The sequence below is a fragment of the Oncorhynchus keta genome, unplaced genomic scaffold (genome assembly GCF_023373465.1).
Source record: "Oncorhynchus keta strain PuntledgeMale-10-30-2019 unplaced genomic scaffold, Oket_V2 Un_contig_1736_pilon_pilon, whole genome shotgun sequence".
Taxonomy (NCBI): domain Eukaryota; kingdom Metazoa; phylum Chordata; class Actinopteri; order Salmoniformes; family Salmonidae; genus Oncorhynchus; species Oncorhynchus keta.
The window spans coordinates 30224-57860 of NW_026280409.1; the positions used below are offsets into that span (position 1 = coordinate 30224).

Here is a 27637-nt window from a genome sequence, read left to right on the forward strand (position 1 = left end):
TTGCCTTAGCAACGATAACAGTTTATTGGCTGCTTCCCCTTCTTTGAAACCAGCGCTTTTCTATGAATGGTTTATCAGGGCGCAACAGGTTTCTCATTGAGTTGCATGTTTGTCCACCGACAACGCGCATGAGTGGATTTATGTTTAGCGGCATCAGTTATTTCATTAGCAGCAAAGAAATGTTCCATTATTTCACAGTACTCCATCCCATTCATGATTTGTAGGATCAACTGGTGATAGCGAACCTATTGTTGCCAAAGCCATCTTTTCCGAGTCTCTCTCCCCGCACACATTTACATTTAAGTCATTTAGCAGACGCTCTTATCCAGAGCGACTTACAGTCAATAATTTGAACTACCCGCATCCGGGGAATCCTCCAGAATCTTCCAACGTCGCCAAACTCTCCGTCGACTGCAAACCAATCCAACGCTGTCCTCCATAGTTATCCTCATCGACAAAATATGTAGTATTTTAGGATGCTTCTTAAAAGCAAACCCCGTATTGAGTCAATACTGCCATCTATTGGTAAACATAGTACTTCACATAAATATACCGGGTTACGACAGTACCAATTTCCAAAACATCGTTTTAGAGAATTTGGCAGTACGTCCAACCAGTCTCACAACCGGCAGACCACTTGTAACCACGCCAGCCCAGGACCTCCACATCCGGCTTCTTCATCTGTGGGATCGTCTTGAGACCAGCCACCAGGACAGCTGATGAAATTGAGGGTTTCTGCTGCACAACTGAAGAATTTCTGCACAAACTGTCACACGAGGGGTCTTGACCTGACTGCAGTTAAGCATTGTAACCGATTTTAGCGGGTAAATGCTCCGCTTCGATGGTCACTGCCTGTAGGGCTCTTCACTATTAATCCTGGTTACACTGCTACTCTGTAGGGCTCTTCACTATTAATCCTGGTTACACTGCTACTCTGTAGGGCTCTTCACTATTAATCCTGGTTACACTGCTACTCTGTAGGGCTCTTCACTATTAATCCTGGTTACACTGCCACTCTGTAGGGCTCTTCACTATTAATCCTGGTTACACTGCCACTCTGTAGGGCTCTTCACTATTAATCCTGGTTTCTACTGCTACTCTGTAGGGCTCTTCACTATTAATCCTGGTTACACTGCTACTCTGTAGGGCTCTTCACTATTAATCCTGGTTACACTGCCACTCTGTAGGGCTCTTCACTATTAATCCTGGTTACACTGCTACTCTGTAGGGCTCTTCACTATTAATCCTGGTTACACTGCCACTCTGTAGGGCTCTTCACTATTAATCCTGGTTACACTGCTACTCTGTAGGGCTCTTCACTATTAATCCTGGTTTCACTGCCACTCTGTAGGGCTCTTCACTATTAATCCTGGTTACACTGCCACTCTGTAGGGCTCTTCACTATTAATCCTGGTTACACTGCCACTCTGTAGGGCTCTTCACTATTAATCCTGGTTACACTGCCACTCTGTAGGGCTCTTCACTATTAATCCTGGTTACACTGCCACTCTGTAGAGCTCTTCACTATTACTCCTGGTTACACTGCCACCCTGTAGGGCTCTTCACTATTAATCCTGGTTACACTGCCACTCTGTAGGGCTCTTCACTATTAATCCTGGTTACACTGCTACTCTGTAGGGCTCTTCACTATTAATCCTGGTTACACTGCCACTCTGTAGAGCTCTTCACTATTAATCCTGGTTACACTGCTACCCTGTAGGGCTCTTCACTATTAATCCTGGTTACACTGCCACTCTGTAGGGCTCTTCACTATTAATCCTGGTTACACTGCTACTCTGTAGGGCTCTTCACTATTAATCCTGGTTACACTGCCACTCTGTAGGGCTCTTCACTATTAATCCTGGTTACACTGCCAATCTGTAGGGCTCTTCACTATTAATCCTGGTTACACTGCCAATCTGTAGGGCTCTTCACTATTAATCCTGGTTACACTGCTACTCTGTAGGGCTCTTCACTATTAATCCTGGTTACACTGCTACTCTGTAGGGCTCTTCACTATTAATCCTGGTTACACTGCCACTCTGTAGGGCTCTTCACTATTAATCCTGGTTTCACTGCCACTCTGTACGGCTCTTCACTATTAATCCTGGTTACACTGCCACCCTGTAGGGCTCTTCACTATTAATCCTGGTTACACTGCCACTCTGTAGGGCTCTTCACTATTAATCCTGGTTACACTGCTACTCTGTAGGGCTCTTCACTATTAATCCTGGTTACACTGCCACTCTGTAGGGCTCTTCACTATTAATCCTGGTTACACTGCCACTCTGTAGGGCTCTTCACTATTAATCCTGGTTACACTGCCAATCTGTAGGGCTCTTCACTATTAATCCTGGTTACACTGCCACTCTGTAGGGCTCTTCACTATTAATCCTGGTTACACTGCCACTCTGTAGGGCTCTTCACTATTAATCCTGGTTACACTGCCAATCTGTAGGGCTCTTCACTATTAATCCTGGTTACACTGCCACTCTGTAGGGCTCTTCACTATTAATCCTGGTTACACTGCCACTCTGTAGGGCTCTTCACTATTAATCCTGGTTTCACTGCTACTCTGTAGGGCTCTTCACTATTAATCCTGGTTACACTGCCAATCTGTAGGGCTCTTCACTATTAATCCTGGTTACACTGCCACTCTGTAGGGCTCTTCACTATTAATCCTGGTTTCACTGCCAATCTGTAGGGCTCTTCACTATTAATCCTGGTTACACTGCTACTCTGTAGGGCTCTTCACTATTAATCCTGGTTTCTACTGCCACTCTGTAGGGCTCTTCACTATTAATCCTGGTTACACTGCCACTCTGTAGGGCTCTTCACTATTAATCCTGGTTTCACTGCCACTCTGTAGGGCTCTTCACTATTAATCCTGGTTACACTGCCACTCTGTAGGGCTCTTCACTATTAATCCTGGTTACACTGCTGCTCTGTAGGGCTCTTCACTATTAATCCTGGTTACACTGCCACTCTGTAGGGCTCTTCACTATTAATCCTGGTTACACTGCCACTCTGTGGGGCTCTTCACTATTAATCCTGGTTACACTGCTGCTCTGTAGGGCTCTTCACTATTAATCCTGGTTACACTGCCACTCTGTAGGGCTCTTCACTATTAATCCTGGTTACACTACTGCTCTGTAGGGTTCTTCACTATTAATCCTGGTTACACTGCTACTCTGTAGGGCTCTTCACTATTAATCCTGGTTACACTGCCACTCTGTAGGGCTCTTCACTATTAATCCTGGTTACACTGCTACTCTGTAGGGCTCTTCACTATTAATCCTGGTTACACTGCTACTCTGTAGGGCTCTTCACTATTAATCCTGGTTACACTGCCACTCTGTAGGGCTCTTCACTATTAATCCTGGTTACACTGCTACTCTGTAGGGCTCTTCACTATTAATCCTGGTTACACTGCCACTCTGTAGGGCTCTTCACTATTAATCCTGGTTACACTGCTACTCTGTAGGGCTCTTCACTATTAATCCTGGTTACACTGCTACTCTGTAGGGCTCTTCACTATTAATCCTGGTTTCACTGCCACTCTGTAGGGCTCTTCACTATTAATCCTGGTTACACTGCTACTCTGTAGGGCTCTTCACTATTAATCCTGGTTACACTGCTACTCTGTAGGGCTCTTCACTATTAATCCTGGTTTCACTGCTACTCTGTAGGGCTCTTCACTATTAATCCTGGTTACACTGCTACTCTGTAGCGCTCTTCACTATTAATCCTGGTTACACTGCCACTCTGTAGAGCTCTTCACTATTAATCCTGGTTACACTGCCACTCTGTAGGGCTCTTCACTATTAATCCTGGTTACACTGCTGCTCTGTAGGGCTCTTCACTATTAATCCTGGTTACACTGCTACTCTGTAGGGCTCTTCACTATTAATCCTGGTTACACTGCTACTCTGTAGGGCTCTTCACTATTAATCCTGGTTTCTACTGCCACCCTGTAGGGCTCTTCACTATTAATCCTGGTTACACTGCTACTCTGTAGGGCTCTTCACTATTAATCCTGGTTACACTGCCACTCTGTAGGGCTCTTCACTATTAATCCTGGTTACACTGCTACTCTGTAGGGCTCTTCACTATTAATCCTGGTTACACTGCCAATCTGTAGGGCTCTTCACTATTAATCCTGGTTACACTGCTACTCTGTAGGGCTCTTCACTATTAATCCTGGTTTCTACTGCCACCCTGTAGGGCTCTTCACTATTAATCCTGGTTTCTACTGTACCGGGTAGATGGCAGACGGCGTCGTGTGTTCGAGCAGTTTGCTGATGTCAACGTTGTGAACAGAGGGCCCCATGGTGGGGTTAAGGTATGGTGTTTGCTGATGTTAACAGAGGGCCCCATGGTGGGGTTAAGGTATGGTGTTTGCTGATGTTAACAGAGGGCCCCATGGTGGGGTTAAGGTATGGTGTTTGCTGATGTTAACAGAGGGCCCCATGGTGCCGCCCCTACGCTCTAACCACTAGGCTACCCTGCCGCCCCTACGCTCTAACCACTAGGCTACCTGCCGCCCCTACGCTCTAACCACTAGGCTACCCTGCCGTCCCTACACTCTAACCACTAGGCTACCCTGCCGTCCCTACGCTCTAACCACTAGGCTAACCTGCCGCCCTACGCTCTAACCACTAGGCTACCCTGCCACCCCTCCACTCTAACCACTAGGCTACCCTGCCGCCCCTACGCTCTAACCACTAGGCTACCCTGCCGCCCCTACACTCTAACCACTAGGCTACCCTGCCGCCCCTACGCTCTAACCACTAGGCTACCCTGCCGTCCCTCCACTCTAACCACTAGGCTACCCTGCCGCCCCTACGCTCTAACCACTAGGCTACCCTGCCGCCCCTACACTCTAACCACTAGGCTACCCTGCCGCCCCTACACTCTAACCACTAGGCTACCCTGCCGCCCCTACACTCTAACCACTAGGCTACCCTGCCGTCCCTACACTCTAACCACTAGGCTACCCTGCCGCCCCTACGCTCTAACCACTAGGCTACCCTGCCGTCCCTACACTCTAACCACTAGGCTACCCTGCCACCCCTACGCTCTAACCACTAGGCTACCCTGCCGTCCCTACACTCTAACCACTAGGCTACCCTGCCACCCCTACACTCTAACCACTAGGCTACCCTGCCGCCCCTACGCTCTAACCACTAGGCTACCCTGCCGCCCCTACACTCTAACCACTAGGCTACCCTGCCGCCCCTACGCTCTAACCACTAGGCTAACCGCCCCTACACTCTAACCACTAGGCTACCCTGCCGCCCCTACGCTCTAACCACTAGGCTACCCTGCCGCCCCTACACTCTAACCACTAGGCTACCCTGCCGCCCCTACGCTCTAACCACTAGGCTATCCTGCCGCCCCTACACTCTAACCACTAGGCTACCCTGCCGCCCCTACGCTCTAACCACTAGGCTTACCTGCCGCCCCTACACTCTAACCACTAGGCTACCCTGCCGCTGCATGTTTGGGATGCTCTGGATCGACATATACGACAGCGTGTTCCATTTCCCACCAATATCATTACATTACATTTAAGTCATTTAGCAGACGCTCTTATCCAGAGCGACTATCCAGAAACTTCGCAACAATGAAGAGGAGTGGAACAACATGGATCAACAGCCTGATCAACTCTATGGAAGAAGGGGTCAACAGCCTGATCAACTCTATGGAAGAACGGGTCAACAGCCTGATCAACTCTATGGAAGAAGGGATCAACAGCCTGATCAACTCTATGGAAGAACGGGTCAACAGCCTGATCAACTCTATGGAAGAAGGGATCAACAGCCTGATCAACTCTATGGAAGAAGGGATCAACAGCCTGATCAACTCTATGGAAGAAGGGATCAACAGCCTGATCAACCTGGGTTTATGTTGACTATGTTACTATATCAATCTATCCTGGATTTATGTTGACTATGTTACTATATCAATCTATCCTGGATTTATGTTGACTATGTTACTATATCAATCTATCCTGGATTTATGTTGACTATGTTACTATATCAATCTATCCTGGGTTTATGTTGACTATGTTACTATATCAATCTATCCTGGGTTTATGTTGACTATGTTACTATATCAATCTATCCTGGGTTTATGTTGACTATGTTACTATATCAATCTATCCTGGGTTTATGTTGACTATGTTACTATATCAATCTATCCTGGGTTTATGTTGACTATGTTACTATATCAATCTATCCTGGGTTTATGTTGACTATGTTACTATATCAATCTATCCTGGATTTATGTTGACTATGTTACTATATCAATCTATCCTGGATTTATGTTGACTATGTTACTATATCAATCTATCCTGGGTTTATGTTGACTATGTTACTATATCAATCTATCCTGGATTTATGTTGACTGTGTTACTATATCAATCTATCCTGGATTTATGTTGACTATGTTACTATATCAATCTATCCTGGGTTTATGTTGACTATGTTACTATATCAATCTATCCTGGATTTATGTTGACTATGTTACTATATCAATCTATCCTGGATTTATGTTTACTATGTTACTATATCAATCTATCCTGGATTTATGTTGACTATGTTACTATATCAATCTATCCTGGATTTATGTTGACTAAGTTACTATATCAATCTATCCTGGATTTATGTTGACTATGTTACTATATCAATCTATCCTGGATTTATGTTTACTGTGTTACTATATCAATCTATCCTGGGTTTATGTTGACTATGTTACTATATCAATCTATCCTGGGTTTATGTTGACTATGTTACTATATCAATCTATCCTGGATTTATGTTTACTGTGTTACTATATCAATCTATCCTGGGTTTATGTTTACTGTGTTACTATATCAATCTATCCTGGATTTATGTTGACTATGTTACTATATCAATCTATCCTGGATTTATGTTTACTATGTTACTATATCAATCTATCCTGGATTTATGTTGACTATGTTACTATATCAATCTATCCTGGATTTATGTTGACTATGTTACTATATCAATCTATCCTGGATTTATGTTGACTATGTTACATCTAGTCTATGAGACCAGTCTGACAGGACCATCCTGGATATACGTTGACTATGTTACATCTAGTCTATGAGACCAGTCTGACAGTAACCATCACCCAGTACTTCTAATAAAACATAAACCATCCGTTTTTATAACTGCACATTTACAATACTTTGTGTAAAACTAACAGTGAAATAAGATGCACACTCATCCTCTGGCTTCAGAACAGAAGTCCAAACTCTCGCCGTATGGAAGCTCAATGTACGGGAGCTCAATGCATGGGAGCTCAATGCATGGAAGCTCAATGTATGGAAGCTCAATGTATGGAAGCTCAATGTATGGAAGCTCAATGTATGGAAGCTCAATGTATGGAAGCTCAATGTATGGAAGCTCAATGTACGGAAGCTCAATGTATGGAAGCTCAATGTATGGAAGCTCAATGCATGGAAGCTCAATGTACGGAAGCTCAATGCATGGGAGCTCAATGCATGGAAGCTCAATGTACGGAAGCTCAATATACGGAAGCTCAATGCATGGAAGCTCAATGCATGGGAGCTCAATGTATGGAAGCTCAATGCATGGAAGCTCAATGCATGGAAGCTCAATGTATGGAAGCTCAATGTATGGAAGCTCAATATACGGAAGCTCAATGCATGGAAGCTCAATGTACGGAAGCTCAATATACGGAAACTCAATGTACGGAAGCTCAATGCATGGAAGCTCAATGTACGGAAGCTCAATGTACGGAAACTCAATGTACGGAAGCTCAATGTGTGGAAGCTCAATGTACGGAAGCTCAATGTACGGAAGCTCAATATACGGAAGCTCAATGTATGGAAGCTCAATGTATGGAAGCTCAATCAATGTATGGAAGCTCAATGGAAGCTCAATGTACGGAAGCTCAATGTACAGAAGCTCAATGTACAGAAGCTCAATGCATGGAAGCTCAATGTACGGAAGCTCAATGCATGGAAGCTCAATGTATGGAAGCTCAATCAATGTATGGAAGCTCAATGGAAGCTCAATGTACGGAAGCTCAATGTACAGAAGCTCAATGTACGGAAGCTCAATGCATGGAAGCTCAATGTACGGAAGCTCAATGTACGGAAGCTCAATATACGGAAGCTCAATGTATGGAAGCTCAATGTATGGAAGCTCAATGTACGGAAGCTCAATGCATGGAAGCTCAATGTACGGAAGCTCAATGTACGGAAGCTCAATATACGGAAGCTCAATGCATGGAAGCTCAATGTATGGAAGCTCAATGTATGGAAGCTCAATGTACGGAAGCTCAATGTACGGAAACTCAATGTACGGAAGCTCAATGTACGGAAGCTCAATGTACGGAAACTCAATGTACGGAAGCTCAATGTGTGGAAGCTCAATGCATGGAATCTCAATGTACGGAAGCTCAATGTACGGAAGCTTAATGCATGGAAGCTCAATGTATGGAAGCTCAATGTATGGAAGCTCAATGCAGGGAAGCTCAATGTACGGAATCTCAATGTACGGAAGCTCAAAGTAAAATCTGACGTTAATTTGACAAAACTGGGTTCCTTCTAGCTATGACCAATGGCTCCAGAATGGCGCAGCGGTCTAAGCCACTGCGTCTTAGTGCTAGAGGCGTCACTACAGACCCTGGTTTGATTCCAGGCCGTATCATAACCGGCTGTAATTGGGAGTCCTATAGGGCGGCGCACAATTGGCCCAGCGTCGTCTGGGTTAGGGTTTGGCCGGGGTAGAACGTCATTGTAAATAAGAATTTGTTCTAAACGGACTTGCCTAGTTTAAATAAATGTTAAATAAAGTATAATACATAAAATACCCATATTGAGCTGCAGCTACCTTCCCGGTTCTACAATCTATAGACTGTCGAGGTGATAGACGAGATCACAAGAAGTCTCGCGATTGTCTTTGCAGTGCTCGGTCCTCGGGTCCTGTCCCGTTGCTTTGTGTGCTCGACTATGTGCTGCTCTCTCTCCCTCATCTACAGACCAGACTTCACACCCTGTACCACGTCGAGGGTCCAGTGCGCGACCATGGAAGCGAACAAAGAGGTAAACGAAAAAAACGTTAGTTAAGAAATTAAACATTTAAAACCGGCCGGATGTTATTGTGAATAGAACAGTTTGTACTTTCAGCGGAGGGGCTTCCTCTTTCTTCTTTCCGGTAACAAATCGACTAAAACAGCTGGTATGTTAGTTAACCGATGTAATTTTACTGTTATTGCCTGCTGTGTGGCCGTTATTTGAGATTAATCGCGATTTATAAAATGCGTCTGCGGGGATTGGGGAAACCCACAGTGATCTCAACATAGACGTTAAGAGGAAGGGGAAAGAGAAAAGAGAATACGTGTACAGTTGGAAGCGGGAGTTACTGGCGATATCTTGGCAGGACAGGCCTTGGATGATTGCAGGAAACCGCAGTGGAAGGAAGGAGAGAGGGGAGAGAGAGAGTGGTTGTGTTTGAGAGAGAGAGGAGAGAGAGAGACAGCCTAAAGAGAGGGGAAAGAGAGAGTGATTGTGTTTGAGAGAGAGAGAGAGCCAGCCTAAAGAGAGGGGAAAGAGAGAGTGATTGTGTTTGAGAGAGAGAGAGAGGGGAGAGAGGGGTAGCCTAAAGAGAGAGTGATTGTGTTAGAGAGAGTGATTGTGTTTGAGAGAGAGAGAGAGTGATTGTGTTTGTTGTGCTAGAGAGAGAGAGAGAGAGTGATTGTGTTTGAGAGAGAGAGAGAGTGATTGTGTTTGTTGTGCTAGAGAGAGAGAGAGAGTGATTGTGTTTGAGAGAGAGAGAGAGTGATTGTGTTTGTTGTGCTAGAGAGAGAGAGAGAGAGAGTGATTGTGTTTGAGAGAGAGAGAGAGAGAGGAGAGGGAGGGTAGCCTAAAGAGAGAGTGATTGTGTTAGAGAGAGAGAGAGTGATTGTGTTTGAGAGAGAGAGAGAGTGATTGTGTTTGTTGTGCTAGAGAGAGAGAGAGAGTGATTGTGTTTGAGAGAGAGAGAGAGTGATTGTGTTTGTTGTGCTAGAGAGAGAGAGAGTGATTGTGTTTGAGAGAGAGAGAGAGTGATTGTGTTTGTTGTGCTAGAGAGAGAGAGAGAGAGTGATTGTGTTTGAGAGAGAGAGTGATTGTGTTTGAGAGAGAGAGTGATTGTGTTTGAGAGAGAGAGAGAGTGATTGTGTTTGAGAGAGAGAGAGAGAGTGATTGTGTTTGAGAGACAGAGAGAGAGAGAGAGAGAGAGTGATTGTGTTTGAGAGAGAGAGAGAGACAGAGAGAGTGAGTGATTGTGTTTGAGAGAGAGAGAGAGAGAGAGAGAGAGAGAGGGATCCACCACATCATTTCAAAGTGGACATGTGAGTAATATTTGGTTGAGACATCGATAATCAGGGGACAGTTTAAACAACTGTTTCTTAAACATTGTGGATATAGTGGCTCCACGGAAAACCTTCAGAGAAAGAAGAACTGAACATTGGATGAATCAGGAAATCCCAGAGGCCATTAAATCAAGACTATAACAGAACCAAAGAGGAAGATGCTTTCACTAGACACATAACCCTAAGGATGTACTGGAGGGTCGGGTCGGGTCCTAGGTTATAACTCCAAGATTGATGTACTGGAGGGGAGGGTCCTAGGTTATTACTCCAAGATGGATGTACTGGAGGGTCGGGTCCTAGGTTATTACTCCAAGATGGATGTACTGGAGGGGAGGGTCCTAGGTTATTACTCCAGATGGATGTACTGGAGGGTGCTAGGTTATTACTCCAGATGGATGTACTGGAGGGGAGGGTCTGAGGTTATTACTCCAAGATGGATGTACTGGAGGGGAGGGTCTGAGGTTATTACTCCAAGATGGATGTAGTGGAGGGGAGGTTCGAGGTTATTACTCCAAGATGGATGTACTGGAGGGAGGGTCCTAGGTTATTACTCCAAGATGGATGTACTGGAGAGGAGGGCCATAGGTTATTACTCCAGATGGATATACTGGAGGAGGGTTCAAGGTTATTACTCCAGATGGATGTACTGGAGGGGAGGGTTCTAGGTTATTACTCCAAGATGGATGTACTGGAGGGGAGGGTCCTAGGTTATTACTCCAAGATGGATGTACTGGAGGGGAGGGTCCTACGTTATTACTCCAAGATGCATGTACTGGAGGGGAGGGGAGGGTCCCTGTGGTGGGACCTGTATTGGGACCTGTATTGGGACCTGTATTGGGACCTGTATTAGGACCTGTATTAGGACCTGTATTAGGACCTGTATTGGGACAAAGTTTTGTGACGTTTTGATCTTCGGGCAGATTTTGGGGGGCTGTTCACGGACACAGAATGTTTTGTTGAGGTTCGGCAGCCGAAGTCTATGCCCCTTCGTCCGTCATTGGTCAAGAGCACTACTCCTAGTAGGACTGGGAACTATGGACGTGATTCTTCAAGTAAGTGTTTGTTGTTATTCAACAAGAGACGACTAGTTTTCATGTTGTTATTCAACAAGAGACGACTGGTTTTCATGTTGTTATTCAACAAGAGACGACTGGTTTTCATGTTGTTATTCAACAAGAGACGACTGGTTTTCATGTTGTTATTCAACAAGAACCCAGAGTGACTAGTTTTCATGCAAGTTTTTCCACTTGAGAATTACTGCCCCAATTGTAGATGTAAAAATGCGCCACTAAGACCTTGCAAAAAACATCAGAATGATTTTCAGATTTCTTGATTGATCTTAGATTAATTCTGACTATTTTAAGAAAGTGTTACTGTCTGTGTTCTCCAGAGGGACAAACAGTGATATTGCTGCTTTTTTTTGTTCACGTTTTTTTAAGCAAAGGTTCTTTTGAAGGAGTATGACATTCACTTCCTGCTAGGAGCAGTAAGAACCCAGTCTGAGTGTTCTGCTGGGGGGGGAGATGTTCTACTAGGAGCAGTAAGAACCCAGTCTGAGTGTTCTGCTGGGGGGGAGATGTTCTACTAGGAGCAGTAAGAACCCAGTCTGAGTGTTCTGCTGCTGCGGGGGAGATGCTCTACTAGGAGCAGTAAGAACCCAGTCTGAGTGTTCTGTTGGGGGGGGAGATGCTCTACTAGGAGCAGTAAGAACCCAGTCTGAGTGTTCTGCTGCTGGGGGGAGATGCTCTACTAGGAGCAGTGAGAACCCAGTCTGAGTGTTCTGCTGCTGGGGGAGATGCTCTAGAGGAAACACTTCCTGGTTATTATTATTATTATTATTTATCAACCCTGGGAAAACCCTCTGCCTTAACAGCAACCCTGGGAAAACCTCTGCCTTAACATCAACCCTGGGAAAACCCTCTGCCTTAACAGCAACCCTGGGAAAACCCTCTGCCTTAACATCAACCCTGGGAAAACCCTCTCCATTAACATCAACCCTGGGAAAACCTCTGCCTTAACATCAACCCTGGGAAAACCCTCTGCATTAACAGCAACCCTGGGAAAACCCTCTGCCTTAACAGAAACCCTGGGAAAACCCTCTGCATTAACATCAACCCTGGGAAAACCTCTGCCTTAACATCAACCCTGGGAAAACCCTCTGCATTAACATCAACCCTGGGAAAACCCTCTGCCTTAACATCAACCCTGGGAAAACCCTCTGCATTAACATCAACCCTGGGAAAACCCTCTGCCTTAACATCAACCCTGGGAAAACCCTCTGCCTTAACATCAACCCTGGGAAAACCCTCTGCCTTAACATCAACCCTGGGAAAACCCTCTGCCTTAACATCAACCCTGGGAAAACCCTCTGCATTAACATCAACCCTGGGAAAACCCTCTGCCTTAACATCAACCCTGGGAAAACCCTCTGCCTTAACAGCAACCCTGGGAAAACCCTCTGCCTTAACATCAACCCTGGGAAAACCCTCTGCCTTAACATCAACCCTGGGAAAACCCTCTGCCTTAACATCAACCCTGGGAAAACCTCTGCCTTAACAGCAACCCTGGGAAAACCCTCTGCCTTAACATCAACCCTGGGAAAACCCTCTGCCTTAACAGCAACCCTGGGAAAACCTCTGCCTTAACAGCAACCCTGGGAAAACCCTCTGCCTTAACAGCAACCCTGGGAAAACCCTCTGCCTTAACAGCAGACTTGCACATTTCCTCAGTCAAAACAATGTACTGAGCAAAAGACAAATTTCCCTTTTTATCAAATTACCGTACGACAGACCACGTAGTCACCCTGCACACTCTAATTGTCAAACAAACAAAAACAAAGGCAAAGTCTCATGTTTTGTTGTTTTCAAAAAAGCGTTTGACTCAGTTTGGCATGAGGGTCTGCTATACAAATGGATGGAAAGTGGTGTTTGGGGGGGAAAAGCGTCCGACTTTATAAAATCCTCTGTGTAACAGCATAAAACGTAGAATAAATCAGAGCAGAAATAGACCGATACCCGCTAATGATCAAAATCCAGAAAAGAGTCATTCTATTCTACAACCACCTATAAAAGGAAGAGATTCCCAAACCTTCCATAACAAAGCTATCACCTACAGAGAGATGAACCTGGAGAAGAGTACCTGGTCCTGGGGCCCTGTTCACAAACAGACCCCACAAGAGCACCAGGACAGCAACACAATTAGACCCAACCAACCGAAACATGAGAAAACCAAAAGATCATTATCAGACAAACTGGAAAGATCAGAGCGTCTGGAATGCTATTTGGCCCTAAACAGAGAGTACACAGTGGCAGAATACCTGACCACTGTGACCTACCCAAACGTATGGAAAGCTCTGACTATGTACAGACTCAGTGAGCGAGAGAGAGAGAGGTGGGTCAGTGAATGGTTACATTGTGTTCAACAGGAGCTGTATACTCTGTCTACTGTATAAATTAATGTTGTTTGTAGAGTGTGTGTGGTTGGGTGGGTGGGAGAGGCGGAGGAGTATTTCAGTAGTTGGTGGTGTTGGGGGTAAAACAGTCAGACATTATTCATCCTATAGCACATAACCCAACATGTTCAGGTGGACTAGAACCCAACATGTTCAGATGGACTAGAACCCAACATGTTCAGATGGACTAGAACCCAACATGTTCAGATGGACTAGAACCCAACATGTTCAGGTGGACTAGAACCCAACATGTTCAGGTGGACTAGAACCCAACATGTTCAGATGGACTAGAACCCAACATGTTCAGATGGACTAGAACCCAACATGTTCAGGTGGACTAGAACCCAACATGTTCAGGCGGACTAGAACCCAACATGTTCAGGTGGACTAGAACCCAACATGTTCAGGTGGACTAGAACCCAACATGTTCAGATGGACTAGAACCCAACATGTTCAGGTGTACTAGAACCCAACATGTTCAGGCAGACTAGAACCCAACATGTTCAGGTGGATTAGAACCCAACATGTTCAGGTGGACTAGAACCCAACATGTTCAGGTGGACTAGGAACCCAACATGTTCAGGTGGACTAGGAACCCAACATGTTCAGATGGACTAGAACCCAACAAGTTCAGGTGGACTAGAACCCAACATGTTCAGGTGGACTAGAACCCAACATGTTCAGGTGGACTAGAACCCAACATGTTCAGGTGGACTAGGAACCCAACATGTTCAGGTGGACTAGAACCCAACATGTTCAGGTGGACTAGAACCCAACATGTTCAGGTGGACTAGAGCCCAACATGTTCAGGTGGACGAGAACCCAACATGTTCAGGCGGACTAGAACCCAACATGTTCAGGCGGACTAGAACCCAACATGTTCAGGCGGACTAGAACCCAACATGTTCAGGCGGACTAGAACCCAACATGTTCAGGCGGACTAGAACCCAACATGTTCAGGCGGACTAGAACCCAACATGTTCAGGCGGACTAGAACCCAACGTGTTCAGGCGGACTAGAACCCAATGTGTTCAGGTGGACTAGAACCCAACATGTTCAGGTGGACTAGAACCCAACATGTTCAGGTGGACTAGAACCCAACATGTTCAGGTGGACTAGAACCCAACATGTTCAGGTGGACTAGGAACCCAACATGTTCAGGTGGACTAGAACCCAACATGTTCAGGTGGACTAGGAACCCAACATGTCCAGGTGGACTAGAACCCAACATGTTCAGGTGGACTAGAACCCAACATGTTCAGGTGGACTAGGAACCCAACATGTTCAGGTGGACTAGAACCCAACATGTTCAGGTGGACTAGGAACCCAACATGTTCAGATGGACTAGAACCCAACAAGTTCAGGTGGACTAGAACCCAACATGTTCAGGTGGACTAGAACCCAACATGTTCAGATGGACTAGAACCCAACATGTTCAGGTGGACTAGAACCCAACATGTTCAGGTGGACTAGGAACCCAACATGTTCAGGCGGACTAGAACCCAACATGTTCAGATGGACTAGAACCCAACATGTTCAGATGGACTAGAACCCAACATGTTCAGGTGTACTAGAACCCAACATGTTCAGGCAGACTAGAACCCAACATGTTCAGGTGGACTAGAACCCAACATGTTCAGGTGGACTAGAGCCCAACATGTTCAGGTGGACTAGAACCCAACATGTTCAGGTGGACTAGAACCCAACATGTTCAGGTGGACTAGAACCCAACATGTTCAGGTGGACTAGAACCCAACATGTTCAGATGGACTAGAACCCAACATGTTCAGGTGGACTAGAACCCAACATGTTCAGGTGGACTAGGAACCCAACATGTTCAGGTGGACTAGGAACCCAACATGTTCAGATGGACTAGAACCCAACAAGTTCAGGTGGACTAGAACCCAACATGTTCAGGTGGACTAGGAACCCAACATGTTCAGATGGACTAGAACCCAACAAGTTCAGGTGGACTAGAACCCAACATGTTCAGGTGGACTAGAACCCAACATGTTCAGATGGACTAGAACCCAACATGTTCAGGTGGACTAGAACCCAACATGTTCAGGTGGACTAGGAACCCAACATGTTCAGGCGGACTAGAACCCAACATGTTCAGATGGACTAGAACCCAACATGTTCAGATGGACTAGAACCCAACATGTTCAGGTGGACTAGAACCCAACATGTTCAGGTGGACTAGAACCCAACATGTTCAGGTGGACTAGAACCCAACATGTTCAGGCAGACTAGAACCCAACATGTTCAGGTGGACTAGAACCCAACATGTTCAGGTGGACTAGAGCCCAACATGTTCAGGTGGACTAGAACCCAACATGTTCAGGTGGACTAGAACCCAACATGTTCAGGTGGACTAGAACCCAACATGTTCAGGTGGACTAGAACCCAACATGTTCAGATGGACTAGAACCCAACATGTTCAGGTGGACTAGAACCCAACATGTTCAGGTGGACTAGGAACCCAACATGTTCAGGTGGACTAGGAACCCAACATGTTCAGGTGGACTAGAACCCAACATGTTCAGGTGGACTAGGAACCCAACATGTTCAGATGGACTAGAACCCAACAAGTTCAGGTGGACTAGAACCCAACATGTTCAGGTGGACTAGAACCCAACATGTTCAGGTGGACTAGAACCCAACATGTTCAGGTGGACTAGGAACCCAACATGTTCAGGTGGACTAGAACCCAACATGTTCAGGTGGACTAGGAACCCAACATGTCCAGGTGGACTAGAACCCAACATGTTCAGGTGGACTAGAACCCAACATGTTCAGGTGGACTAGGAACCCAACATGTTCAGGTGGACTAGAACCCAACATGTTCAGGTGGACTAGGAACCCAACATGTTCAGGTGGACTAGAACCCAACATGTTCAGGTGGACTAGGAACCCAACATGTTCAGGTGGACTAGAACCCAACATGTTCAGGTGGACTGGAACCCAACATGTTCAGGTGGACTAGGAGCCCAACATGTTCAGGTGGACGAGAACCCAACATGTTCAGGTGGACTAGAACCCAACATGTTCAGGTGGACTAGAACCCAACATGTTCAGGTGGACTAGAACCCAACATGTTCAGGTGGACTAGAACCCAACATGTTCAGGTGGACTAGAACCCAACATGTTCAGGCAGACTAGAACCCAACATGTTCAGGCGGACTAGAACCCAACATGTTCAGGCGGACTAGAACCCAACATGTTCAGGCAGACTAGAACCCAACATGTTCAGGCGGACTAGAACCCAACGTGTTCAGGTGGACTAGAACCCAACATGTTCAGATGGACTATAACCCAACATGTTCAGGCGGACTAGAACCCAACATGTTCAGATGGACTAGAACCCAACATGTTCAGATGGACTAGAACCCAACATGTTCAGGTGTACTAGAACCCAACATGTTCAGGCAGACTAGAACCCAACATGTTCAGGTGGACTAGAACCCAACATGTTCAGGTGGACTAGAGCCCAACATGTTCAGGTGGACTAGAACCCAACATGTTCAGGTGGACTAGAACCCAACATGTTCAGGTGGACTAGAACCCAACATGTTCAGATGGACTAGAACCCAACATGTTCAGGTGGACTAGAACCCAACATGTTCAGGTGGACTAGGAACCCAACATGTTCAGGTGGACTAGGAACCCAACATGTTCAGGTGGACTAGAACCCAACATGTTCAGGTGGACTAGAACCCAACATGTTCAGGCGGACTAGAACCCAACATGTTCAGATGGACTAGAACCCAACAAGTTCAGGTGGACTAGAACCCAACATGTTCAGGTGGACTAGAACCCAACATGTTCAGGTGGACTAGGAACCCAACATGTTCAGGTGGACTAGGAACCCAACATGTTCAGGTGGACTAGAACCCAACATGTTCAGGTGGACTAGAACCCAACATGTTCAGGTGGACTAGGAACCCAACATGTTCAGGTGGACTAGAACCCAACATGTTCAGGTGGACTAGGAACCCAACATGTTCAGGTGGACTAGAACCCAACATGTTCAGGTGGACTAGGAACCCAACATGTTCAGGTGGACTAGAACCCAACATGTTCAGGTGGACTAGAACCCAACATGTTCAGATGGACTAGAACCCAACATGTTCAGATGGACTAGAACCCAACATGTTCAGGTGGACTAGAACCCAACATGTTCAGGTGGACTAGAACCCAACATGTTCAGGCGGACTAGAACCCAACATGTTCAGGCGGACTAGAACCCAACATGTTCAGGTGGACTAGGAACCCAACATGTTCAGGTGGACTAGGAACCCAACATGTTCAGATGGACTAGAACCCAACATGTTCAGGTGGACTAGAACCCAACATGTTCAGGTGGACTAGAACCCAACATGTTCAGGCAGACTAGAACCCAACATGTTCAGATGGACTAGAACCCAACATGTTCAGGCAGACTAGAACCCAACATGTTCAGGTGGACTAGGAACCCAACATGTTCAGATGGACTAGAACCCAACATGTTCAGGCAGACTAGAACCCAACATGTTCAGGTGGACTAGGAACCCAACATGTTCAGATGGACTAGAACCCAACATGTTCAGGTGGACTAGAACCCAACATGTTCAGGTGGACTAGAACCCAACATGTTCAGGTGGACTAGAACCCAACATGTTCAGGTGGACTAGAACCCAACATGTTCAGGTGGACTAGAACCCAACATGTTCAGGGTGGACTATAACCCAACATGTTCAGGTGGACTAGAACCCAATATGTTCAGGTGGACTAGAACCCAACATGTTCAGGTGGACTAGAACCCAATATGTTCAGGTGGACTAGAACCCAACATGTTCAGGTGGACTAGAACCCAACATGTTCAGGTGGACTAGAACCCAACATGTTCAGGTGGACTAGAACCCAACATGTTCAGGTGGACTAGAACCCAACATGTTCAGGTGGACTAGAACCCAACATGTTCAGGTGGACTAGAACCCAACATGTTCAGGTGGACTAGAACCCAACATGTTCAGGTGGACTAGAACCCAACATGTTCAGGTGGACTAGAACCCAACATGTTCAGGTGGACTAGAACCCAACATGTTCAGGTGGACTAGAACCCAACATGTTCAGGTGGACTAGAACCCAACATGTTCAGGTGGACTAGCCTGTCTGTCTCTCACTGTCTGTCGATCTGTCGGTATGTTCGTCTGTCTGTCAGCTATGTCTGTCTGTCTGCCTACAGCGTGGAAAATACTTCAGATTGAGCTATGAGCTGAATTTTTACTAAATATTTTTACTAAATATTTTATATACGATGTTATTTATTCTTATGTATTATACAATTTGTCTAAATTTATTTCATAGCCATATTAAAATATATTAAAACATGATTTCATATTATAAGTCTGTGTTTAAATGACCTATAACGTGACAAAGCTTCTCCTTGCTGCCTGGTATTTTTGGCAGCTGACTGGTGGTAGCTATTAAAGCACTGTATTTATGTCCTGTGGGTTTGAAATAGCACATAGAGAGAGAGAGAACAGCTGAACAGCAGAACCCGAGACAGAGCTGCAATTCCTTTCAAAGTATAGATATATATATATATATTTTTTTAAATCCCCAATTTTGAAACTCTTATTCAAGGTTTCAAAGACCTGCCTGATGAGAATAGGCTACTCGTCCTGTTGGGGAGAACAGAGAGCTTTCTGCCATACATTGCTGCCTGCCATGAAATGATGGACACTGTCTGACAGACAATGTCCTCTATTCCATTGTCATTGTCCATTGTATGGTTATTTTGACCTGTAAACAGGGCACATTTGAAAAAGAGACCTAGGGCTCAGTGTGTCTTCCCTTTTAAAATAAATATAATTAGGCCCTGTGAGTGTTTAAAATAGAACTCTCCCCTGACGAGACACACAGAGAGAGACAGAGAGAGAGAGAGGTCAGAGAGAGAGAGAGAGGTCAGAGAGAGACAGAGAGAGAGACGGAGAGAGTCAGAGAGAGAGGTCAGAGAGGGTTGGTTGAGTTCAGGTTTCTTCACAGCAGCCTGTGAGTTTAACACCCTGATCCTATCCACTGCTGTTCCCACGGACCATTTCTGATATACACATTAATCAACCATAGTAGGGCTGCCTCTCTGGCCTTCTCTCTTCCTGTCCTGCAGAGCTACCCTCCTGTATGTCTGAGCAGGGCTGCCCTACCCTGTTCCTGCAGAGCTACCCTCCTGTAGGTCTGAGCAGGGCTGCACAACCCTTTTCCTGGAGAGCTACTCTCCTGTAGGTTTGAGCAGGGCTGCCCAACCCTGTTCCTGGAGAGCTACCCTCCTGTAGGTTTGAGCAGGGCTGCCCAACCCTGTTCCTGGAGAGCTACCCTCCTGTAGGTTTGAACAGGGCTGCCCAACCCTGTTCCTGGAGAGCTACTCTCCTGTAGGTTTGAGCAGGGCTGCACAACCCTGTTCCTGGAGAGCTACCCTCCTGTAGGTTTGAGCAGGGCTGCCCTACCCTGTTCCTGGAGAGCTACCCTCCTGTAGGTTTGAACAGGGCTGCCCAACCCTGTTCCTGGAGAGCTACCCTCCTGTAGGTTTGAGCAGGGCTGCCCTACCCTGTTCCTGGAGAGCTACCCTCCTGTAGGTCTGAGCAGGGCTGCCCTACCCTGTTCCTGGAGAGCTACCCTCCTGTAGGTCTGAGCAGGGCTGCTCTACCCTGTTCCTGGAGAGCTACCCTCCTGTAGGTCTGAGCAGTGCTGCCCTACCCTGTTCCTGCAGAGCTACCCTCCTGTAGGTCTGAGCAGGGCTGCCCTACCCTGTTCCTGGAGAGCTACCCTCCTGTAGGTCTGAGCAGGGCTGCCCTACCCTGTTCCTGGAGAGCTACCCTCCTGTAGGTTTGAGCAGGGCTGCCCTACCCTGTTCCTGGAGAGCTACCCTCCTGTAGGTCTGAGCAGGGCTGCCCTACCCTGTTCCTGCAGAGCTACCCTCCTGTAGGTTTGAGCAGGGCTGCCCTACCCTGTTCCTGGAGAGCTACCGTCCTGTAGGTCTGAGCAGGGCTGCACAACCCTGTTCCTGGAGAGCTACCCTCCTGTAGGTCTGAGCAGGGCTGCCCAACCCTGTTCCTGGAGAGCTACCCTCCTGTAGGTCTGAGCAGGGCTGCACAACCCTGTTCCTGGAGAGCTACCCTCCTGTAGGTCTGAGCAGGGCTGCACAACCCTGTTCCTGGAGAGCTACCCTCCTGTAGGTCTGAGCAGGGCTGCACAACCCTGTTCCTGGAGAGCTACCCTCCTGTAGGTCTGAGCAGGGCTGCACAACCCTTTTCCTGGAGAGCTACCCTCCTGTAGGTCTGAGCAGGGCTGCACAACCCTGTTCCTGGAGAGCTACCCTCCTGTAGGTTTGAGACTTCAGGTAGGCCTCAGTAGGCCTCAGGTAGACCTCAGGTAGACCTCAGGTAGGCCTCAGGTAGACCTCAGGTAGGCCTCAGGTAGATCTCAGGTAGACCTCAGGTAGACCTCAGGTAGACCTCAGGTAGGCCTCAGGTAGGCCTCAGGTAGACCTCAGGTAGGCTTCAGGAAGGCCTCAGGTAGACCTCAGGTAGGCCTCCGGTAGGCCTCAGTTATGGTGGTACCATACGGTTTTTGAACTAAGAAATCTGCTCGGCTGCTATACTGTATCATTTAAATCCCAGCAGTTTTGATTTGACCATGGAGGGACTCTGTAGCCTATGAAATGACCTGTGTTTGAAAACGTGCAGCCTCTGACAAATACGTATTGAATTCCTTGTTTTATATGGTTGCTTTGGCAGCGCGTCTGATGGCGGCATCACCTGTATACAGCCTCAAGGCAAGTTTTGAATTGGATTACGAATGAATATGTACAGGTATATATTTATACATGGGCTGGGAGTTTTTCCTGATCACTAACCACTAACTCTACCAGGTGTTTAGACACAGTTTATGTGTGTTGTTGTGACTCCTGGATTCTTTTCACCTGTTGTCTCTCAGGTGATGTCGTCGGCAACCAGGAAGTGTTTCCCCTAGTGACCGTCGGGCCATGGAGCTGAGATAACTCCGCCCCCTCTGCTGTGGTAACCATGGGAACGTCCCGATGCTTCCGTCTGGCGTTCCTGCTGGGGTCTGTGTTAATGGTCCTGCTCATCATCCTCTATTGGGACGACGTGGGAGCGCTCAATCTCTACCCCCACGACCCTCATGACCTTTACCCCCATGACCTCACCCCCAGCCCACCTCACCCAGCTCCTCCACACCCAACAAACCCCCACCCAGGGACACAGAGGAGCAAGCGACCCACAAACCCCCCAGAACCACAGAGCCTGACCGGCCTGGGAGAGGGGAGGAGGGTGACCCCAAACCCCCAGGGGAGGAACACCCTCCCCAAGTAACAGACTCCTCAGAGCTGGAGGAGAGGTGGAGAGGAGAGGAAGGGAAGCGAGAAGAGGAGAGAGTGAGGCAGGCGGAGGAAGAGAAAAAGAGAGGAGGAGGGGAGGAGACAGGAGGAGAGGAGGAGGCGGATTAGTCATATGTGTTCTGGGAATGGAACATTAGAATTCCCAGGAAAATTCGGACGTTTGACCAGATTCCCAACCGGGAGTTAAACCACCTGATCGTAGACGACAGACATGAGATCATCTACTGCTATGTTCCCAAGGTAGGGAGGGAAGAGGACTGTCCGCCCCCTCAGAGCCGGGTTCCCCTCTAGGTTTCTTCCTAGGTTCCTGCCTTCTAGGGAGTTTTTCCTAGACACTGTGCTTCCTCATCTGCATTGGTTGCTGTTTGGAGTGTGAGGCTGTCTGTCTGTAAAGCACTATGTGACAACTGTTGATATAAAAAAATATTTGATCCTCCACCCCTTCGCCTCCCATCCTCTTCCTCCTCCTACCCCTTCGCCTCCCATCCTCCTTCGCCTCCCATCCTCCTCGCCTCCCATCCTCTTCATCCTCCTACCCCTTCGCCTCCCATCCTCCTCCTCCTACCCCTTCGCCTCCCATCCTCCTCCTCCTACCCCTTCGCCTCCCATCCTCCTCGCCTCCCATCCTCCTCCTCCTACCCCTTCACCTCCCATCCTCTTCCTCCTCCTACCCCTTCGCCTCCCATCCTCTTCCTCCTCCTACCCCTTCGCCTCCCATCCTCTTCCTCCTCCTACCCCTTCACCTCCCATCCTCTTCCTCCTCCTACCCCTTCGCCTCCCATCCTCTTCCTCCTCCTACCCCTTCACCTCCCATCCTCTTCCTCCTCCTACCCCTTCGCCTCCCATCCTCTTCCTCCTCCTACCCCTTCACCTCCCATCCTCCTCCTCCTCCTACCCCTTCGCCTCCCATCCTCTTCCTCCTCCTACCCCTTCACCTCCCATCCTCTTCCTCCTCCTACCCCTTCTCCTCCCATCCTCTTCCTCCTCCTACCCCTTCACCTCCCATCCTCTTCCTCCTCCTACCCCTTCGCCTCCAATCCTCCTCCTCCTCCTCCTACCCCTTCACCTCCCATCCTCTTCCTCCTCCTACCCCTTCGCCTCCAATCCTCCTCCTCCTACCCCTTCACCTCCCATCCTCTTCCTCCTCCTACCCCTTCACCTCCCATCCTCCTCCTCCTACCCATTCACCTCCCATCCTCCTCACCTCCCATCCTCTTCCTCCTCCTACCCCTTCGCCTCCCATCCTCTTCCTCCTCCTACCCCTTCGCCTCCCATCCTCCTCCTCCTACCCATTCGCCTCCCATCCTCCTCGCCTCCCATCCTCTTCCTCCTCCTACCCCTTCGCCTCCCATCTTCCTCCTCCTACCCCTTCGCCTCCCATCCTCTTCCTCCTACCCCTTCACCTCCCATCCTCTTCCTCCTACCCCTTCACCTCCCATCCTCCTCCTCCTACCCCTTCACCTCCCATCCTCCTCCTCCTACCCCTTCGCCTCCCATCCTCTTCCTCCTACCCCTTCACCTCCCATCCTCTTCCTCCTACCCCCCTTCACCTCCCATCCTCCTCCTCCTACCCCTTCGCCTCCCATCCTCCTCCTCCTACCCCTTCACCTCCCATCCTCCTCCTCCTACCCCTTCACCTCCCATCCTCTTCCTCCTCCTACCCCTTCACCTCCCATCCTCTTCCTCCTACCCCTTCACCTCCCATCCTCTTCCTCCTACCCCTTCGCCTCCCATCCTCCTCCTCCTACCCCTTTCGCCTCCCATCCCCTTCTCTCTCCTCCCTCCTCCTTTCCTCCCTCCTCACCTTCTTTCCCCTCCCTCCTTCTCTCCTCCACCTCCTTTCCTCCCCCTCCTCTCCTTCTCTCCTCCACCTCCTCCCCTCCTCTCTTCTCTTCCACCACCTCCTCTCCTCCACCTCCTCTCCTCCACCTCCTCCTCTCTCTAGGTAGCATGTACCAACTGGAAGCGTGTAATGGTGGTTCTCTCTGAGGGTCTGCTGGCTCCGGATGGAAAACCTTACCGCGACCCCCAGGCCCTGCCACCTGACCTCATACACAACTCCTCCCTGCACCTCACCTTCTCCAAGGTCTGTATAATGTTTGTATACTGTGTGTATACTGTCTGTATACTGTGTGTATACTGTGTGTATACTGTCTGTATACTTGTGTATACTGTGTGTATACTGTCTGTATACTGTGTGTATACTGTGTGTATACTTGTGTATACTGTGTGTATACTGTCTGTATACTGTCTGTATACTGTGTGTATACTGTGTCTTTATCCCCTTCTCCTCATCCCCTCCCTCCTCCTCCTCCTCATCCCCTCCCTCATCCCCCCTCATCCTCCTCCTCATCCCCTCCCTCCTCATCCCTTTCCTCCTCCTCCTCCTCCTCCTCCTCCTCATCCCTCCTCATCCCTCCTCCTCCTCCTCCTCCTCCTCATCCCTCCTCCTCCTCCTCCTCCTCCTCCTCCTCCTCCTCCTCCTCCTCCTCATCCCTCCTCCTCCTCCTCCCCCTCCTCCTCCTCCTCCTCCTCCTCATCCCATCCCTCCTCCTCCCTTCCCTCCTCCTCCTCATCCCATCCCTCCTCCCCCTCCCCTCCCTCCTCCTCCTCCTCCCCCTCCCTCCTCCTCCTCCCATCCCTCCTCCCTCCCTCCCTCCTCCTCCTCCCTCCTCCTCCCCCTCCCTCCTCCTCCTCCTCCTCCTCCTCCTATAGTTCTGGCGTAGGTACGGCCGTCTCTCCCGTCACCTGATGAGGGTGAAACTGCAGAGTTACACCAAGTTCCTGTTTGTCCGCGACCCCTTCGTTCGACTCATCTCCGCCTTCCGGAACAAGTTCCAACAGCCCAACGAAGACTTCTACCGCCAGTTTGGCTCGGTCATGCTACGTCGTTATGGAAACGAAAGCGGGACCTCCAGGGTTCCGGAGTCAGCTGCGGAGGCGTTCGAGGCGGGGATCCAGCCGTCGTTCTCGGAGTTCGTCCGGTATCTCCTCGACCCCCAGACGGAGCAGGAGCAGCCATTCAACGAACACTGGCGCCAGGTGGGTGTGTGGGTGGGTGGGTGTATGTGTGTGTGTGTGTGTGTGGGTGGGTGGGTGTGTGTGTTTGTGTGTGTGTGTCTGCGTGTGTATGTGGGTGTGTGTATGTGTGTGTGTGCGTCTGTGTGTGCGTGTGCTCTCAACCCAACTGTACTTAATTAACTTCTTCTCCTCCTCCCCAGGTGTATCGGCTCTGTCACCCCTGTCAGATCCACTATGATTTCATCGGCACGCTGGAAAACCTGGAGGACGACTCGGATCAGCTGCTCCGGATCCTGGGCCTGGAAGACCAGATAAAGTTCCCGCCTAGCAACCGGAACCGCACGGCGGCCAGCTGGGAACGCGATTGGTTCGCTGAGGTTCCGGCCGAGTTGAGGAGGAAGCTTTACAGTTTGTATGAGCCAGACTTTGAGCTGTTTGGGTATCCTAAACCAGAGAGTCTGCTCCATCACTGATAGGCTGTTTGGGTATTCTAAACCAGAGAGTCTGCTCCATCACTGATAGGCTGTTTGGGTATTCTAAACCAGAGAGTCTGCTCCATCACTGATAGGCTGTTTGGGTATTCTAAAGCAAGAGAGTCTGCTCCATCACTGATAGGCTGTTTGGGTATTCTAAACCAGAGAGCCTGCTCCATCACTGATAGGCTGTTTGGGTATTCTAAACCAGAGAGTCTGCTCCATCACTGATAGGCTGTTTGGGTATTCTAAACCAGAGAGCCTGCTCCATCACTGATAGGCTGTTTGGGTATTCTAAACCAGAGAGTCTGCTCCATCACTGATAGGCTGTTTGGGTATTCTAAACCAGAGAGTCTGCTCCATCACTGATAGGCTGTTTGGGTATTCTAAACCAGAGAGTCTGCTCCATCACTGATAGGCTGTTTGGGTATTCTAAACCAGAGAGTCTGCTCCATCACTGATAGGCTGTTTGGGTATTCTAAACCAGAGAGTCTGCTCCATCACCGACAGGCTGTTTGGGTATTCTAAACCAGAGAGTCTGCTCCATCACTGATAGGCTGTTTGGGTATTCTAAACCAGAGAGTCTGCTCCATCACTGATAGGCTGTTTAGGTATTCTAAACCAGAGAGTCTGCTCCATCACTTGATGCCTTACACATGTGGCTGAGAGCCGTGGATTTGAACCCTGTATACATGCAAGTCCGCCGCAAGGCTGTGCTGTTAGCCCACTGAGCTAAAGCCTAGGCATTAACTTGGGGAGCTAACGCAACCCTCTAGCTCTCCACGATCACGAGAGAAGAACCATTTAAGTGTTTTCTTTCTAAAGGGAATAGTGCTGTAACAAAAAAAAACGTTTTTAAATAAAACATTTTTGGGGAAATAAATTGCTTAGTCATTGGTGTGTGTTTTGTCCCACTTTCACACAGAGAGTTCCATTGTATATCATTATTATTTCTTACTGAAGGTAGGTCATATTTTTTATTTAACGAGGCAAGTCAGTACAGAACAAATTATTATTTACAGTGACGGCCTACCCCGGGCCAAACCCGGACGACGCTGGGCCAAACCCGGACGGCGCTGGGCCAAACCCGGACGGCGCCGGGCCAAACCCGGACGACGCTGGGCCAAACCCGGCCTACCCCGGGCCAAACCCGGACGGCGCTGGGCCAAACCCGGCCTACCCCGGGCCAAACTCGACGGCGCTGGGCCAAACCCGGCCTACCCCGAGCCAAACCCGGACGGCGCTGGGCCAATTGTGCGCCGCCCTATGGGACTTCCAATCACGGCCAGATGTGATACAGCCTGGATTCAAACCAGGGACTGTAGTGACGCCTCTTGCACTGAGATGCAGGGCCTTGGACCGCTGTGCTGCTCGGGAGCCAGATACACTGGACCAAATGTTTAATAATGTATCACACCATGTCTGCCTCTCTCTCCTACGTCTCCCTCTACCCCTCCATGTCTGTCTGCCTCTCTCTCCTACGTCTCCCTCTACCCCTCCTCGTCTGTCTGCCTCTCTCTCCTACGTCTCCCTCTACCCCTCGTCTGTCTGCCTCGCTCTCCTACGTCTCCCTCTACCCCTCCATGTCTGTCTGCCTCCCTCTCCTACGTGTCCCTCTACCCCTCCATGTCTGTCTGCCTCCCTCTCCTACGTCTCCCTCTACCCCTCCTCGTCTGTCTGCCTCTCTCTCCTACGTCTCCCTCTACCCCTCCTCGTCTGTCTGCCTCACTGTTTAAAATGAATGGATTTATTAGGAAACACCATGTCTGCCTCTATAAAATGAATGGATTTATTAGGAAACACCATGTCTCCCTCTATAAAATGAATGGGTTTATTAGGAAACACCATGTCTGCCTCTATAAAATGAATGGATTTATTAGG

At 48.4% G+C, this 27637-nt stretch overlaps 1 protein-coding gene and 1 long non-coding RNA gene across 8 annotated transcripts; one reads left to right on the forward strand and one right to left on the reverse strand.

The window, feature by feature from the left end:
• Positions 1 to 8958: 8958 nt before the first annotated feature.
• LOC118382293 (carbohydrate sulfotransferase 12-like) lies at positions 8959 to 26639 on the forward strand. The gene is given in 6 exon segments (XM_052503417.1): positions 8959 to 9100; positions 21839 to 22411; positions 22414 to 22502; positions 24208 to 24348; positions 24978 to 25304; positions 25484 to 26639. Coding segments are annotated over 5 exon segments (867 nt in total). The 5' UTR covers positions 8959 to 9100; positions 21839 to 22374; the 3' UTR covers positions 25757 to 26639.
• Positions 22537 to 24031, reverse strand: LOC127919685 (uncharacterized). 7 transcript variants are annotated; one of them, XR_008103748.1, is made up of 4 exons: positions 23813 to 24031; positions 23467 to 23723; positions 22910 to 23293; positions 22537 to 22741 (listed from the first exon to the last, which is right to left on the reverse strand). It is a non-coding gene; the product is annotated as an uncharacterized LOC127919685 (long non-coding RNA). The 7 variants fall into 7 exon arrangements; XR_008103747.1 differs by lacking the exon at positions 22537 to 22741 and having other exon boundaries at positions 22765 to 23133; positions 23198 to 23293; XR_008103745.1 differs by lacking the exon at positions 22537 to 22741 and having other exon boundaries at positions 22765 to 23293; positions 23467 to 23781; positions 23932 to 24031.
• Positions 26640 to 27637: the final 998 nt, after the last annotated feature.